Here is a 19,601-nt window from a genome sequence, read left to right on the forward strand (position 1 = left end):
ATGATGGTCTTGATGAGGCAAGGTGGGTTCGAGCTTTCAACGAGGGGTGTGACCACGTGGAAAACATGGGTCGGCCAGGTTGTTCGAGTGTTAGTGAAGAGGAAGTGCAAGCTGTTTCTGCTCTATTAGACTACGATCGACGAGAGACGGTACGTGAGTTAGCCCAGGAGATAAGAATATCGCATATGGCTGTGTTTCGTATTCTAAAGGATCACCTAAAAAATGAGAAAAATTGTATCTCAGTGGGTTCCCTAGGATTTGACGGAGGCACAGCAATGGATACGATGTGACACCAGTCAAACTCACTTGGAGCATTATGATCATGAAGGAGATGCCTTTTTCCAGCATATTGTTGCGCTTGATGAGACACGGGTCAGGTCATACGAACCTCTACTTAAGCGCCAATAAAATGAGTGGAGTCATTATGGGTCACCACAAAAAACAGTGGTGCGTCATACCTCTATGAATGTGAAAGTTATGCTGATTGTTTTGTATGATTGTGACGGCGTAATCCTAACACATACAGTCCCGCAAAGACAGAATGTTAATGCACAGTATTTCAGTTTTTTTTCTTGGAGCATAATTTGAGACCAACGTTGCGAAGAAAGCGTCCACACGTTTTGCAGAACCCTCCCATCATTTTGCAGGATAACGCAAGGCCACACACGGCACATCCTGTAGCTGATTTGTACCGTCGCTGGGGGCGGGAAGTGTTTTTCCATCCACCACATTCACCGGACTTAAGCCCCTATGATTATGACTTAATCCCAAAGATGAAGGAACCACTTCGTGACGTTCGATTCCGGACTTTTCCCGATATTCTGCAGGCAGTAGGGCAGTCCATCAGAAACATCAACAGAACAGGAGCTGCTACATGAATACTACGACTTCCACATTGCTGGTTACTACATTGAAGGACTGTAGAAGTCTCACAGATGTATCACTTGTATATTCGTAATAAATAAATAGTTGTCATTATTAAAGTTACAACCTGTGTATGACAGAGCTTTGGTTACTATTCATAGGGATAAATAATAAACACACATCCAATTTGATTTTGGACAATGCATTCTTGTTTATACAAGCAGTTATATTTAAGCAGTTTAAGTATAATACCATGATACTAGCATTCCAATATAATAATTTTGCAGCTGCACACTTTCCTTTTACTCTCGCCGCGACCACGACAATGCGATAACAAAACAATATCCAACTTCCACAAAGTGTTCAAGAACAAACTTCAAAAAATATTTTCGAACAAGTGTTTAAAAAAAATCACTGTAAAATGAAAATAAAAAAAGAAAGAAAAAAGGAAGAGAGAGAGAGAGAGAATACTGCCCCCCTGGAAATTGCCGCCCTAGGCAACTGGCATATAGAGTCATTTGTCCATAAAACTGGACAATCAGTTGATCTGCAATATTATTGTGTCTGAATCAGGTTTTTCCAAATAATATACAGACCCTGTAATCTTATTTTACCACCGAAAGAAACGATGTATTCTTATCACCCCTTAAAATCCATCTCTCTCAATTGAGTTTAAACCTGAGAACTTTGGCTTCTTTGGTAAGCATGATAACAACTAATCCATCCAGCCTCAGTGAATTCAAGAAGAAGATTTGAAATCTACAATTGTTTAGTCCACGTAACTATAATATTTACCTTACAACAGAATGAGAGAAATCTCTAATTTTCAAAACAATAAATCCGATGCTGTCTCCGAACTCCAGGTTACAGTTTCACTATCCTCAGCAGGTTTCAGGTAATCTTCTTCTTCCTCTCCTTTAGATTTGGAGTCTGAAGACGCAGCTATCTCTGTGGTGCGAGGTGGTAGTAATGGTGCAGCTCTGGTCACGCCCAACTGGAAGTCTTCACTTCCCAGGTGAATCTTGCTGGGAGTGTAGCTAGCCAGGCTACTGCCACCTACAGGAAATACTAAATGGGTTAAGCTAGCCATACTAATGCCTAAATCTACTATCTTTAAAAGTAGCACTATAAATTATTGTAAGCAAGTGTTACAGGCTTTCATGTTACTACAAATATATTACTTAAAATATGGACTAAATTAATATGACAACTGATATAGAATACCGCAAATTGCATGAAAAGTTACAGCAACGATAACAAAAGTCACTTTCATTTATCCTTGATGGTCCTCAGTCAATGTAATATTTTTTACTGTGACAAATGTTCTCATATAGACGACAGCTGTTCTTATAAGAAAAATTTTGATTTATTTAAACAAAACAGGGACATGCATGAGTATTCAACAGGACAAACAAATTATATGCTAGACATCAAAATATTCAAAATCTCCAATGTGCATTGCTAGACATCAAAATATTCAAAATCTCCAATGTGCATTGTCAGTAAAATTGTCAATAATCTTCCAACTGATGTTGTAAACATTAATAATTTGAACTCACTTAAGGCTACAGTCAAGCCATTTTTATATGAGTACCGGTACTGTACGGTACCCTTAGTATGATTTCAATGAATTTATTTTATTTAAAGGGCAATTTTAATAGATTTTCTTTTACTGTGTATGTACTGGAATTTTGTAGTCATTCTGATGAGTATATTCATACTGTATATGGCCTACAGACAATAAAGATATCCATCCGTCCATCCATCTATGCACAAGATCAGCTGTTATAAGATTGCATACTGATGGCCACCACCATTTGCAAAGAACAGCTTAAGTGAAGTTGCTATGCTAAAGAAAGAGTAATAATTCTGATTATCATTTGAGTAGCAGAGCAATTGTCACACCTCACTGGACTAAGTACAAGCAAATGTTGTATCGCTAATAAACAAATTGCTGCTAAAAAAAATAATTAAATGCAACTCCGAGAAGTAGCAATTTAATCTCTATTCAACCAAAAGAATGTAACAAAGGTGGTGGTTGCACAAACCTGCAATCAGGCAAGAAACCACCATTGACTATACTTTATTGTATCAAGATTAGTAAAGACTGACATAATATGTGCCAAGCACGTAACTAAAAGAAACAAGAAAGAAATGGAGAGAAACACACTGGTAGTTACACGTAAAAAAGTATGTCACATATAAATACAAAATAATGTAGGTATCAAAACAGGCAGCCAGGTGAAAGTGGATTTTAATATACAGTCTAATAGGATAGTATCAAGAGTATGCAAATTCACAATTTATTTCCCAAATAATTAAATCTATGCACAATGTTTACTAAGTTAATGTATACTAACGCAAAAATTACACTAGGGATTCTGTACCGATTGGCCAAGCTTGCACTAGAACTATAGGCTTTGGTGAAAACTGCGGCTTATATGAACCTGAAATAATAAGGGAAGAGTATTTCGACATTCATACAAGTTAGCAAGAGGATAATTTCTTAAATATAGTTTAAAAGAAACAGAATACTGTAAAACTTGTCAGCATCTTAACAAAAGCAACGGCTCAGCATTTTTCTAACACTCGTCAGATTAATTAATCAAGTCCTGCCATAGGAGTCCTCCATGTTATTTATCAATCTATGAAGCAAGGCCTGCTAGTTTCAAATCATACACGCTGACATGAGACAGTATTTATTGAAGAAGCATTCAACAATGATAATTGCTCTTCTATATTTGTTTTTATTTTCCTGGAATAATAATAAATACTTTATGCCTATATTTAAGTTTGGAAGAAATTTATAAACTAAACAACTGCTTGATTTATTTTAGTCTACCTAACATGTTAACGTGTGCAATTTTCAGAAGTCCTGACATTAGTATGAGGATAATAACAACCTTCTCTACATAAGTTTTTCTTTCAAACTTATTTCAAAATAAGTTGTAATTATGGCATGTCTCTTGTTGAAATAATGAGAGGTTTCTGAATTTACAAAGAGAACAGAACAATTCATGCATAAATTACAAGAAATACCTATAAAATGTGGTTTAACAATAGAGACTATAACTATAGCATTTAGAGAAGTAGTAATAAAATTATACAACAGAGAAAGATATGACAATAAAGCTAATTTTTGTAAGCCACAGGTACCATACATAGAATTTTCAAACCATCCACATTACAACAAACTTACAATTTATAAAACACATTCATTTCATTCATTTAGTGTTCTGCCCAAGGGCAGATCTTTCACTGCAAACCCAGATTTCTCCAAGCTTTCCTATTTTCTGCCTTCCTCTTTGTCTCCTCATATGATCCACATTTATCTTAATGTTGTCCATCATCTGATATCTTCTTCTACCCCAAACTCTTCTCCAGTTCACCATTCCTTCCAGTGCATCCTTCAGTAGCCAGTTTCTTCTCAGCAGTGACCCAACCAATTCCTTTTCCTCTTCCTGATCAGTTTCAGCACCATTCTTTCTTCACCCACTCTTCCCAGCACAGCTTCGTTTCTTATTCTGTCTGTCCACTTCATACATTCCATTCTTCTCCAAATCCACATTTCAAATGCTTCCATTTGCTTCTCTTCACTTCGTCGTAATGTCCACGTTTCTGCCCATACAACCCCACACTTCATACAAAGCACTTCATTAGTCTCTTCCTTAGTTCTTTTTCCAGAGGTCTGCAGAGATTTCTATTAAAAGCTTCCTAGGCCATTGCTATCCTCCTTTGATTTCCTGGCAGCAGCTCATGTTACTCCTTATAGTACACCCCATGTATTTGAAGCTGTCCACTTGCTCTATTGCCTCATTTAGAATTCTCAAGTTTACCTTCTTTATTTTTCTTCCTATGACTACGGTCTTCGTCTTATTTGCATTTATCTTCATCCCATACTGTTCACAGCTGTCATTTAGCTCCTCTATCATATCCCTTAGTATCATCTCCTTTTCTGCTAACAAAGTCATATCATCAGCAAATCTTTGCACTTTATTCTTCTGCCTCCTACTATCACTCCTCCAATGTCCTGAAAACAGTTCTTCACTAAATTCTCCAAGTAGATGTTGAACAGGATAGGTGATAAAGGGCATCCTTGTACAAAACACATTAGCAATACCTATTTGTCTGTATGAATGCGAAATCTGGACTTCAAAACAGAGGCATCATTTGGGAGGAGTGATGCAGGGAGGTAATTGCCCCCTTTTGAAGTTTATGATTTAAAAAAATAATAATTGAGTAGTTTTATTAGTAAAAGAATGTGAGAACTGTACCTTTAATATTAAAATATTACACTTCTATATACAGCGCCTTCAACTTAAGATGCAATCCTGGTCAGAGCAGGTGGGCAGGCGATAGACCATTCTCTATAGCGGGAAAACGAAGTGGTGTTGTGCGGCAGCAGGCAGGTGGGTGGGTGGATAGGCCGGTATTTCAAGTGAGAAAATCCAGTGGTGTTGTGAGGCCCAGCATGCAATTAGTGTTAGTTTGTCTTCTGTAAAGTGTGAATGTGTTTGGTCAGTTTTAGTCTTCATTTAATGTGTTTGGTGAACTGTGCTCTATTTAAGTTTAAATTTATCATGGTGTTTACCACCATGTGACTTTTATCTTTGGGGTATGTTAAAACATAAAGTGTACATGAACAATCCTCATACATTAGAGGAACTTCAAGAAAATATTCGGGCCGTGATCTCCAGCATTTTAAGGCAGGAATTGGATCACGTATTTCAGCATCTTCTTCGCCGGTGTGAGCGTTGTATTGAAGCTGATAGAGGTCATTTTGAACATCTTATGTCTTGAGGTAAGGAAATAAACAGCATTAAATTAATTTTACAGAAGATAAACTAACACTAAATATGGGTAGAAAGAATGCATGCCGGGCCACTTAGCAGTTCAATTACTACACAACGCCGCTGGGTGTTACCGCTTGAGAGTACTGCCTGTCTGCCGGTGCCTGGGTTGCGTCTTAAGTTGAAGCCGCTGTACCTCTGATTGAGATTCTGGCTAATATGTATAAATCTATTATCAGGCAGAACATCTCACTTGACGATAGAAAGAAAGAACAAGTATACATCTGAAGTCTGATTAGTATAGTATGTTTCTAGTCAGCGATTTATGCAATGGAGAGGGAAAGGAACTGGCCACCCTATCCCATTATCTCCTGGTTTAATTTTCTCATAATTGATGCCTTAATGGTGTCACTTATGGGGTTCTTCAGACAGTTGACTAAACAATGAAAGACTTTGTTCGATTGAAACCAAGGCATTTCCCTTTGCTACATTAGTGGTTAGCTACTGTAAATAAAAGTAATTTTTTTTTGTCATTCAAAATTAAAATTTCTTTATCAATAAAATTGTGTGTTCATTTGTTCGCAACTACTGCACGTCATATTAACAGCAAATGATAACGGAAGTGCCTCGAGTCTCATGTAGTTATGTTCGTGTTAGTGTAAAATACTTCAATCAAACCTTGCTTCAAAATATTTACAAGATCCATGCATTGATACTAACAATCCCTTTGCTACTGAAACAAGCTCAAAACATTCAAGACATTATAGCAATATAGTGGGAGGAGATAATGTGGCCATGTCATTTCAAAACACAACAAAAACACTATATAAAGAAATTTTTGGATAAATTGGCAGCAGATCAACCAATACAATATCCAGAAGAAAAGTTCCGAGTACTTGTCTTAATAAATGTTTAGTGTGTATCGTTTAACAAGACAGTAACAGTGAGCTATAAAAAGCACAAATGAGGTAACAAGAAAATACTCTGTATATTACAAGAATAAAAAATAGAGCAAAGGGCTAACAGTTTCTATGGATATTATTCAACAGCTTTATCATATACTTTGTCTCAAAAACTTGATGTTTTTGCACCATAATGAAAGAAAATAATTTGTTACTAGCAATGTTCCAGATTTGTGTAGTTTTTCAACTCCATTTCGCATGGTTAACGACTACAGCAACACCTGAATGATCATTCAGCAAACTGGAAATTATCAAACACATAATTATTATGCAGGATGTTCAAAAATTAAGTATTGATTTTGTTGAAATAGTGATTATATTTACAGTGTTTGTAATGGTATACACACACTATACATACACATTACTTTCAAAATGTGCAACATTCATGTCGCGACATACCTTCCATTTTTCGGCAGTGGCGCAAAAAACTTTCTGGAGCAATGTCAGTATTATGGCGACTGCAACTTGTGTAATGCGGTTTCAGAGCTCCACCAATGTAGTAATGGGACAGGTGAACACATGTCCTTTGATAAATCCCCACACAAAGAAATCACACGCTGTGCAAAGTCCTCGTCATGCAGGTGTTGTACGGCTTCTTCTTCAGCGTGAAAAATTTCTATACATCATCGAGTGCGGACTGTTAAATTCTCGTGACAAACGCTGCACTGATTTTGGACTATGCTCAGTGGACAACGTGATGGCTTCAATGCTGACATCAGAGGACGATGGATGTTCATTGTAGGGTTATGTTGTGACTGTTCCAGTATGCTTAAACTTGTTCACCAGCATATGAATTGTTTTCTCCGTGGGTACAGCTTTATGGAATAGGCGATGAAATTTTGTCCAGATGTAACCTTATGACGACTCCTCCAGTCTTCACATCACAATAGAAACCTTCTCTGGTATGCTGAAGATGATGCAGATTCAGTTACTTGTAACGCCAGAACACATGTTTAGCTGTTGTCACAAAGCCAAAGCACGGACTCCAGAGCAACTATACAGTATACATACACAATGTACCTACAATTCACTGCCATACATATCTTATTCCTAAACGTTCTATTTCTACACAATCGATACTTAATTTCTGGAGACCTTGTATAGCTTCACAGTAACATATCAGGAATGTGGTTGAATTCTTTGCAGTCATAGAACAATGCTACTACGGCAAGTTCTGAGAAAGACCGGCCTTCTTTGGTAAGTTTTCTGAGTCTTACATTATAAACATGCATGTGTTAATACATGACCAAAATGAATTTTTAAGGCACTACTGATGTAGGGACATTATAGAGGGAGGTTTTCGTTTCTCTAAGGCATATTCAGAATTCAACGTTTAAGGAAGTTGCTCCTAAACGTCGAATGTAGCTTGCTTCAAGTACAGTATGTTTTGTTTATGTTAGACAGATCTCTTTCTGATGTGAAGACCATTTTGTGCAACAGGAAGTAATTTGAGCGTGAAAATAAAAAAAATTATAATTATCTTTATTGAACACATTGTATACAACTTGTTCATCTTTCTAGTCATTTTTTATTTGTTCTAGAGACTGGCATGGGATCTCGCAGAATGAATGGTGATTGTGAAGTGCTGATGGAATGATGATGATGTTAATGACAATGGTGAGGGAAAACAGGAGAACCCCGAGAAAAAATCTCAGCACCCACTTTGTCCACCACAAATTTCACCTTGACCCAGAGGGAGATCGACCTGGGTCGCCATGGTGAAAGGCAGAACAGCTAACCACTCTGTCACGAGCAAAAGAGTTACTATATTCAATAAATAAAGAAGTGTAGATATTAAAACGTTAACCAATTATGCTCTTAAGTACCTAAACATCCGAGTAGTAGCAGTAGCAGTAGCAGTAGCAGTAGCAGTAGTAGTAGTAGTAGTCCATTTTCAGAATTTCTCCCTTTGGACCTTATGTCCTAAGTCTTGTGGGTTTCATACACCAACATTATAAAATCACTAGTAGTGAGACTGTACAGTTATGTAGACTCGATCCAAATGGTGATATCTCTTCCAAGAATCGCATTTTGGTCTGCTGAATTTGTAACTAGAAATGCTACTGCTTCAGGTACATACTTTCCTTTCAAATATTCAGTAAATATTGCTTTTTGAGGTCCATGTCTAATGAGGATATAACACTGCCAAAACATGTATTAAGATCAATGCATTTAGGGTTGACATACATCCAGAAAAATCGGAATTGTTCCGAGACAAGTATCCCACCAGAAATGTATAAAAATGATAAAAATCCCAATTTTAAAATTCACTGTGAATGATCAAGACAAGCATGATATTAAATTTGCCAATTTACCATTTATCACTACAAAAAAAGCATAGTAGGTATCTGATAAAAAAAAATAAGATTTCGCTTGTTCTTGAATGTGAAAATATTGTTCGAGTCTTTTTAAGTCTTTGTTTTCGTAAATCCATACATCTGATAGCTTTGTGATTTTGTAAACCTACAATTTCATGATCTCCTAAGCCACTCCAAAACTCACTGGTTAAGTCACTTATTGCTGTTGAAATAATCTTATTGTTATATGAGGCATTGAAATCTTACTTCATGTCCTTAGAAAATTTCCCAAGATACTGAACGATTTTTTTTTTTTTTTTTGAAAACCCGAAGTCAGAATCTCAGTCTTGGTTTTTTCGTTTTCAAAATGAGCGTTTTTAATCATCTATATTAAACATAGAAAAAGAAAATATGTCTGTTTGTGAGGTATTGGACGTATTAGAGAATCTCCTAACCAATCTTAGAGAAAGACGTGATACAAATTTGTTTAGGCATAAGGCCAAAAGTGTAAATAATTTGTTAAAACTGTGAAACAAACTCTTTAAAGAAAAAAACCAAAACGTTTTAAAATGTATGTTAGGCATATATTGAAAAAACGGGTGCCATATTTTGAAGATTTAAATTGTTTGAAGTGGATGAGTTTTGACGAGATTCCTCAGTGGGAAAAAGACTGAAAAGTCTGTCGAATTTATTTGTAATATAGGACACTACATTAATGATTCTTTATGATCTGACCAGTCAGTATGGTTGAAACAATATGTGGAGTAAGAATTAGATGGGGAGGAAGTTGGTAGTTACAAAAACAAGCAAGCTGATGCAAAGTGGATGTAGTTTTTTCAATCATGCAAATCTCCCGAGCAGTTTTCAGAACTACTGAAATTAACTAGGTTTTATTTTAGCATTCATAATCATAATGCTAATATGGAGAGGATAGGCATATTTATTTTTCTTTCATGAGCGTAATAGATTAAAAATATCATTGATTAAAGCAATCTTATTATTACAGTATAAAAGAAAAAAACTTTATGACTCTATTTTGAAAAATAAGGACCTGCTGGAATGTCAGAAAAACATGAGTGGCAGTGGCGGCTCCCGCATATTTCTTAAGAGGAAGAAAGAAGTTAACTGCACAAAATGACAGCTTCTTGAATGAAACATATTACAAATTAGCCTACATGCATACATGTAAGACCAGATAGTGTTCGGGTTTGCTTCCCTTTTGTATAGCAATAATCTGTTCTTGTAAACTGAGTTTCCTAAATAATTGTCCAAAATATAATATGTTTTCACTTCCATTCAATTTCAAATATATTTGTACAAAACTGACAACTTGGATGTTGTCCTGTCTAGTAGACAATGAATGGAAGTGAATTTCAGTGTTCAAAATGATCTACGATACTAACGTAGAACTACTTCCTCTTTGTTTTATACAAACCCGACTTTAGCTTTCAAATATCCTCGAAAGTTTCAAATCATGAATAGTACCCTATACATATAAAGTGCAATGAATAATATATTATTTTCATTTATAATTTTAAAAAAGTTTATATGGTGTCTTATAATTTTGCGTTAAAACTGTTTTTATTGTGCCTCCTCCAAGATGTGTTAGTCTGGTTGAATGCAACATCGTTAGATGGCAGCAGTAGCGAGCTTGCTGCACGACCAGTCTGTTTCTATTTCCCACTCATGCGCTGATTCAGAGGAGGATCTCCTCCCTATCCGTTCATTTACTTGCTTTAAAACTCTGCTTCTTTCTCCAGCTGCTAGTGCGCTGTTGTCTATGTGTGTTAACTGCAGTAAAGGAGGAAGCCTTTCTTCCATACAAACAATCTCGCATCCTTCTCACAGTTTTCTACAGCACATGAGCGCGCGTCGTTTAAAACTCGATCAACCGAGGTTTACTTATAGCTGTGAACTTAAAAATTATCGAATCTTCCCCGAATTTCAAGGCATATATTTCATTTGGTATTTACTTTCAGAAAAAGAAAAATGTGAGGAGGACGTTCCTCCCTTCCCTCCCCCGAGGAACTGCCGCTGATGAGTGGCATGCTTAATCATGTAAACAATAAACTCGTTTCATTATATTTGTACCTAGGCTTTTATTTATTATTATTTATTCCTTCCAACTGTATCCAACAGCAATCTCGAAAAGTTGTTCAGATTTCACTTGTACAGTGATTGACAAAAGTATTCGGAAAAATAAGGATTAAGATTTTGAATTACTTGTAGGTGGGAATGTAATGAAGAGAAAAGAGAATGCTTGTGAAAATAAATAATTGTACTGCCATACGTTATAAATGTGTACAGAACATAATCAATTCATCAACTCTTAAATAAAAGAAAAAAAAAAACATTGGCTACAAGAAGCTTGGACAAAAGATTCGAAAATAGACACAAAATATAAACAAAACAAACTTTAGTACTTAGTTGCCTACCACCTCCTGAAAATGACTTCTTTCAATCATGCAGACCTGGAAGAAACTCATTTTTCAGTGACATTCTGCCCTATTTGATGCCATTCCTCTAGAAGTTTCTGTTTGAGATCATTCTTGTTGGATATTCGATGTTTTCGGACTCGCTTCTCCAGTCCAGACCACAAGTGTTCGATTGGATTCAAGTCAGGGGACTGGGGTGGAGTGTACAAAGTAGACAATCCACAAACGAACAATTTTTGCGGTATGTTTTGGGTCATTATGTTGTTGAAAATAATAACCCCCTGCCTGAAACACCAAGTTTATCTGCACTCTTCTTAAGATTGTCCTGCAATATCTGTTTATACTTGAACTTGTCCATGGGTAAATTGTCAATAAATACTAGTTCTCCTACACCAGTGACCGACATGCACCCCCACACCATGACACCTCCACCTCCATGCTTAACTGTTGGTAGAATATTCTTCTGGTTCAGTTCTCTGTTCGGTTTTCTCCAGACCAAAAGTCGTCCATCAGAATGAAATACAGTATATTAAATTTACTTTCATCTGAAAATATAACCTTGTTCCAGAACCCTAAATCTTTGTCGAAAAATTCATTTGCGAACAGTAATCTCTTCTTTTTATTTACCTTGGTTTATACACGATTTCTTCCTTGGCACCCTGGCATTGTACCCGGCCCGATGAAGAGCTCTGGTTACCGTTTTAGGATGAACATCTGTACCAAAATCGTCCTGTAAATTAACTGATATTTCTGATGCACTCGCCTTTGGATATTTTTATTGTCTTCATAACCTCTCTTTCTTCCCTTTAGTTAGCTTTTGTGGACGATCTATGCGCTCTCTATTTATTAATGTCTTCCGTTCTCTAACATTTTTTATAATATTATATACTGTAGAACAGCTTCTGTTCACAGTCTTCGCAATTTCGACATACGTTTTTTGTTGTGTGTGTAAATTTATAATAATTTTTCTTTCTTCAATAGTTGGCACGTGTTACAGTTTTGCGTATCAGGAGAATACTGTGTGTGACTCATTCGTATATCGACTGCATCAGAACGATGGCCTGAAGCACTAGCAAGTGTATACACAGATGCTTAATAACTGTCTCCACGACTGCAATATTCGAGAACTTCTGTCCTAGCATACTATTGTTCAAATGGTTGCCAGTCGCTTTATGTTCAGTTTGACATCGATTTCTCTGTGTAAACACAAACAATATGGAATTATGTTATGATACAAAGAAAATTAAAACAATTATAACGTTTATTTCATCAAAATGTTGAATTTAATATCGATTAAGGGTTCATACGATTACTTCTGTCCTTCACTGTATATATAGCAACCCAAGTGCGTCAGAATACGCAATACGACATTTAAGGTATTCATATGATGGCATGGACCTCAGAAGACAGGTTGATTATTCATAACGAATTGCAATCTGTTTAACAAAATAAAAACAATGAAACCACACCCAAGCAAACCTTCAGCTGGGCGGCCATCTTTTACACCTCACAGCTATAGAGTCAAGGTCAAGGCTATCCATGCCACAACTTAATGCTATTATTGCTACAGCGAATATCAGACAAAACAGGCCTAGCAAGTAGTCTTACTACAGAACAGCAATCTACAGGTCACATTATTCTGCAAGTAATTTGTCCTGAAGAAAAAAAAAAGTCCTATTACGTTAACACATAGTCACACATACATTTTTGTTTCTCAAATAATAATTCTAAATAACAACAACATTATAAAAAAATCTAATATGCACGCAAATCAGATAAACTTCTTGTTTTCTGGACATTTCATTTTACTTATATGTTGCACGGTAAATATTATATAATACATTTTGCACAAATTGATACAAAATAGCTATAGTCTACGTATAGACCTATAGTAATGATTTATACCATTTTTTATATTCAAGGAAACATGCATTTAAAAGTGACATAATTGTTAAAATATGTTAGACTTCGCTTTAGCGGTTCATTCACGTTTAACATATGCTTACACACATACATGAAAAGAAACACGAATACATGTTTTGCGGAGACTTAAATATTGACTATCTCACTGAGAACACTAAAAAAGAAGAATTTAACACATTATTAGCAACCTTCAATTTAATGCATACGGTCAACTTTCAACTAGAATACAAAGAGGATCGATTTCTGCAATTGGTAATATAATTATAAGGAAAGATAGATTAGATAGTTACCGCACAGTTCCCATTATAAATGATCTTTCAGACATGACGCTCAACTAATAAGCATAAACGATAGCATTCCTGCTTCAAAACACCCGAATAAATTCAGGTTAAGGGTCATAAATGAAGAATATTTAAAGGACTTTGAAGCTAAACTAAAAAATGAAACATGGGAATCAGTATATGATAATGGTGATATGAATAGTAAATTAAATGTGTTTCATAATACATTCTTAAATATCTTTGAATCCAGTTTTCCTGTAAAGTACAAACATTCTCAAACATCTAAAAACAATTCGATTACACAAGGCATAAATATCTCATGTAAAACTAAGAGGTCTCTATATATTCAAAGTAGAAATAGTAATTACCCCAAATTAATAGCTCACTTAAGTACTCTAAAATATTACACAAAGTAATCTTAAAAGTCACACAACTTTACTATAACGGAATTATTCTAAACTCGAATAATAAAGTTAAAACAACTTGGAACATAATAAAAAAAGAAAGCGAAAAATTTAGAAGTAAAGAACAAAGTTATACTCTTGCAACAATTAATAATAGAAAAACATCAGATACAACAGAAGTTGCGAACATATTCAACAAACACTTTCTCTCAATAACTGACAACCTAAACATCCCACATAATAATAATAATAATAATAATAATAATAATAATAATAATAATAATAATAATAATAATGCTATTGATTGTTTGAAAGTATCTATTCCTGTAACTTTCCCAAATATTCAAATTTTTCCAACAAATCCACGAGAAATAATTACAATAATTCTAAAGCAATTAAAGTCTAAAAATTCCTCGGGATATGATGAAATTACAAGTAAAATATTAAAAGCCAGTTCACACATAATAGCAAGCCCCTGTCTTATTTATGTAACTTTTCAATGTTTAATGGTGTATTTCCAGAGCGACTGAAATATTCAGTTATTATTCCTTTATTCAAGAAAGAGGACAGAACCTCACCCGAAAACTACAGGCCCATATCCCTTCTACCAGTCTTCTCAAAGGTCTTCGAAAAAGTTATATATAAGAGAGTATATCATCATCTTGATAGATACAACATTCTCATTCCGGAACAATTTGGATTCAGAAAGAATAAATCAACTGAGCAAGCGACGTTTAATTTAACTGATAAAATTCTGGAAGCTATTAATAAAAAATTACAAGTAGGAGGGATAGTCTGTGATCTCTCCAAAGCTTTCGATTGTATTAACCATAAAATTCTACTACAAAAATTAGAATACTATGGTATTAAAGACATAGCATACCATTGGTTTGAGTTATATCTCCTAAACAGAAAACAAAAATTTGAAATCAACGCATTCAGCAACTCCTTTAAGCGCCGTATTCATAAACGAGACTTTGGATGAAGACTTCCCAAAGTCGACTTTCGTAGTAAAGTTCAACTTTGTTGAAAGTCCTATTCATCTATACTAATAATAAATCTGTAGCCGAAATTTTTCTGGTAATTTTCGATTTTCCAAAAATAATTGGTCCTAACATATATAATTAATCACCCTGAAACTGAAAATCGCTTTTTTGAAATTTTTGTTTGTATGTCTGTCTGTATGTTTGTTACCTTTTCACGCAATAATGGCTGAACGGATTTCGATGAAAATTGGAATATAAATTAAGTTCGTTGTAACTTAGATTTTAGGCTATATGGCATTCAAAATACATTATTTAAAAGGGGGGTTATAAGGGGGCCTGAATTAAATAAATCGAAATATCTCGCTTATTATTGATTTTTGTGAAAAATGTTACATAACAAAAGTTTCTTTAAAAATAATTTCCGATAAGTTTTATTCCTTGAAAAATTTTGATAGGACTGATATTTAATGAGATAAATGAGTTTTAAAATTAAAATAACTGCCATCTAAGGCCGTGTAATGAATTAAAAAACAAAAGACTTCGTCTATAAGGGGCCTTGGACAGCAAAAATCGAAAGCTATGAAAGATAGCCTACAGATAATGTTTCTGTATTTGTATGAAGTAATATCGGAAGCTAAATTAACAGATTTGTATAATTAATTATTAATTCACTATTGGAAAGTGTAGTTTCTCTAAATGGACATAATGCTATAATGTTATTACAGTAACTTCTGAGTGAATCGAGGACAGGTAAGATTAAAATAGCTTCTTATGCACAGAAAACTTGATAGGCTAATCTGTACATTCGTTTCCTGTACTTTCTAAAATAATTTTTATGACCAAATGAGTGGTCTCTGGATCAAAATGATCGCATTTTAATTATGCAAATACAATTTAAATTAAGTAATATAATAAACGAATGTTCCCTGGATCAAATGTCCTATTTTAATTATGTAATTACTTTATATTTATTTCTAACGGGTGCAGCGGAGCGCACGGGTACGGCTAGTATACAATACTTCTGAGACTTCGACTTTGATTTCGGTACGTCGAGATTTAACGATCTTGTTCTAATGTTGGCAATCAAAATCACTGCCTTCTAAACGATTTAAATTAGTAGATAGTTGAAATAGGGTAGGCATTGCCACAATCAAAGCCATCTTTTGAGTCACAAATCAGTGAAACAATTGAACATCAGTACATCGCGAGCTTGGTTTGACAAGGTTCTAACTGACAAAATCGGTGAAATTGACATTGTGTACTCATAACCTGTCATTCAATCAGATCTTTATAGGAAACTGACTTTTATTGTTATCTGTTGACAAACAAAGAAATTAGTACTGTGCCATAGTTCTATCTGCAATCAAATTGGTTATTTCTTTAATTTGACAAGGTTGTAACTACAAAACCATAGCTCATGCTTTTGTTCTGCAGTGTTGGCGGTTTAAAAGCGCATTCCTATTACTGAAACCTTCTTGCTTATCTACTCATTGTTGGATACTCGTATGAATAATTTTTCCTGAAGTGACTTTATGTTCTGTTAGATTGAATCTTATAATACAGTCATGAGTGAAAATAAATTCGAGCAAGATATTTTCTCGAATAGTGATTGAGATGATTTCGTCCCACCTACTTCTACCGAGACCAACCAGTAGTGATGAAAATGCTGCTAAGTAATAAATTGAATTATTTCTGTAACTACAGTGTGTCCAAAAAATCGAACCAGTTAACAATATTTGCAAGAATTAAATTTGTATGAGTGTCATAGTTATCCATTAGACATTGTTGTCACATACCACATTCCGGAATTAGTTTTCTTTTAGAGTAACCTTAATTATGAGCCCTTTTTACCATATCACATAATATTATAATGGTGTTACTTAAAATTTTGTATACACAGTGAGCTCAATAAATTATTTTTATTACTATTTTCTGTTACTGTTATAAATGTGTTACTTCTTGACTAACAGGAACATAATACTCAGAAAGTCTGTGGGCCTATAAAGTAAGTAACTTATAATGTTGTTTTAAACATTAGAGGAAGAAAGTAAAAAAGACATCATGACGTAAAAAAAACTAAAATTTCCTACATTATGTGAAGATGTATTCCTCAACCATCGAACATGAATATTTATTATGCGACAGCAACAGCAGAATATGAAAGTAGCATTACAACAAACAGTTCTAAAACGGATGTTGATGAAAATGAAGTAGAAAAAAGGAGTAGGGTTGGAAATGAAACTAATACAAATCGTGAACCACTTCAAAATACACCAAAGAAGAAGAATGTACGGAATGTTATGGCCAAACCAGTATCGTGGAAATGTAATATGCGCAAGAAAACACATCAGGAAGGTAAGGTGTAGACTCTGTGAATCGTAGAGGAGAGGAAAATATGTTTCATAAGAAACTGTAATTATACCAAAAATGTCAGGCAATATACAAATGTAAACGTAGCCAAAAAATACTCACAAAGAACAAGTAGAGTTTCATAGAACCTATTATTTTCTGCAGTCTGCTACTCTACAATAGATTTAATAAGATTGTTAAAGCAGGTGAACCGTCGTAACTCTTATCGGGTAATACAAATGAGAGCAGAAGACATCAAGGATTTTTCAGCAATTGTAAAGCTATTAAATTAGGGCCCACAAGACTGTTCTATTCTCCCAACTAGCTACTGTGAAGTTCACAAAAACATAGGCCTTATCATGAAATCAAATACAAATTAACCCATGAGACAGATGAACAAAAGAAGTTGATAATATCAATTTTAATGACCACAGAGGAGTGTTGAAGCCTGTTCCACAGCATCAATACGTATTTTGAGTATCAAACCAAAAATCCAAAATAAGAAGATTGAACTCTCAGATTTGAAAAAAGGACATCAAAGCAGCTATCCCTTTCATGGCTCTGCAAGACAAGTTAGTACTCACCAACACACTTAGTATAGACTAAATACATTTTTGTTTGAAATAGTGTCACAATCCAATATTATTTTATAGTTGATACCATAATGTTCTTTTTTCAACATAGATTTACGATGTTTTAATTTTTTGTCCCTATAATCTGGAGTTGTAACTAACACATTTTTTTAATAGCGATTAAAAAGTTAGTTTGACAAGGTTCTATGTGCACTTACACCTTTGTAACTTCCCGAAGCGTCAAATTTAAAGTGACAAGGTTCTAACTGCATTTTTGCTACCTCAGATTCTACGATTTAAAAATAAATTTTTTAAAGAGAACTCATTAAAACTACTTTCCATTGATATCTTAGAAGGTATATAAAATTATTTCGAAAAATATTCATAAATAAAAAAATTATAGTATAATGAAACTTTAAACTCAATTTTCTCAGAATAATGGTTTTTGCAGTTAGAACCTTGTCAAACCAAGCTAGCGACATGTTAAGCGATTGTTAACCGTTCTTGCAGCTTTACATAAGAATAATAATTATTCGAAGGCTTATTGTGAAACTAACGTAAGTACAAAAATTGACATTTTTAGGTCTTTGCACCAATCGATAATAATTTACTTGGCCACAAAAAATCGTAACTCAGTTCGAACAGTCTTGTATACAACACAGTTCGTAACTACAAAACATGATGGTAGACTTAATGTGAAATAGTACTGCCCGTTAAGAATTTTGTTGTGAATAAAACATCGATTGTAGTTACATTACATTAGTTTCACATTAAGCCCTCAAATTATTTCACTGTAAAATAATTTTATTCTGAAGATATAGAAGATAAGAAGATGCACCAATGATAGACTAAGAAAGAGACATATTATCCTGCTGTCAGTTGGCATAGTCATTTCCTGCATGTCTACAGAAACTACTTAAAATTATCTGAAATCAATATGCAGAAAACATTATTATGACGACAGCAGGATTATAAATTAACTGCATATCCAACTGTATAACCTGTCTTCTATAGAATTAAATATCTAGTAAGAATCAATATTAAGCTATTAATCCTTACCTACAGCGTAAACTCGCGATGAAATAAGTTGTATTATTTATTGGTGGAACAGATAATCCTCTTTGATTATTCATCAATGAAAGTTGAAACATGACGAGGATATTTAATACTGTCTGTTTATCAAAGCTGTGCCTTGATTTGCATTTATAATCTATAATAATACGCTAAGGAACATGAGCAGCTTTAATAATCTCCTAGATATCTTAAATATTCTCGGAAAATTCAACAATTTCCTAAATATCAGCCATTTTCCTTATGTCCACGAACGAAAGTCAAAGTCAAAGTCTAGATTTTCGGCGACTTCGAAGTAAAGTCATGATTGAAGTTTACTTTCGTCACAGTGTCGGCTGTGAATAGGAAAATGGTGACTTTGTACTTTCCAAAGTCAACTTTGGTCCAAAGTCTCGTCTATGAATACGACCCTAAATCTATTTCAATATGGGGAAATGTTCATACAGGGTTTCCACAAGGATAATTACGGCCTCTTCTTTTTCTAAATTTTATAAATGATCTTGGCCCCATAATAAAAGGAATAGGTTATCCTATACTATTTGCAGATGGCACAAGTATCATAATTACAGACAAGAACTTTGCCACATTCAAATATAAAACAGAAACAATTCTCCTTAAAATTTATAACTGGTTTACAACCCATAAACTAGCATTAAACATTAATAAA

The 19,601-nt window shown here is 34.4% G+C and overlaps 1 protein-coding gene across 1 annotated transcript in view; it reads right to left on the reverse strand.

The window, feature by feature from the left end:
* The window catches only part of bif (bifocal), a 409,555-nt gene that overhangs the window by 13,542 nt on the left and 376,412 nt on the right, over positions 1-19,601 (reverse strand). The window contains exon 4 of the mRNA XM_069833391.1: positions 1,660-1,920. Within this exon, the coding sequence (XP_069689492.1) occupies positions 1,691-1,920 (230 nt within the window). The 3' untranslated portion in view covers positions 1,660-1,690. The remainder of the gene's footprint in view (positions 1-1,659; positions 1,921-19,601) is intronic.

This window comes from Periplaneta americana, chromosome 8, assembly GCF_040183065.1.
Source record: "Periplaneta americana isolate PAMFEO1 chromosome 8, P.americana_PAMFEO1_priV1, whole genome shotgun sequence".
Taxonomy (NCBI): Eukaryota; Metazoa; Arthropoda; class Insecta; order Blattodea; family Blattidae; genus Periplaneta; species Periplaneta americana.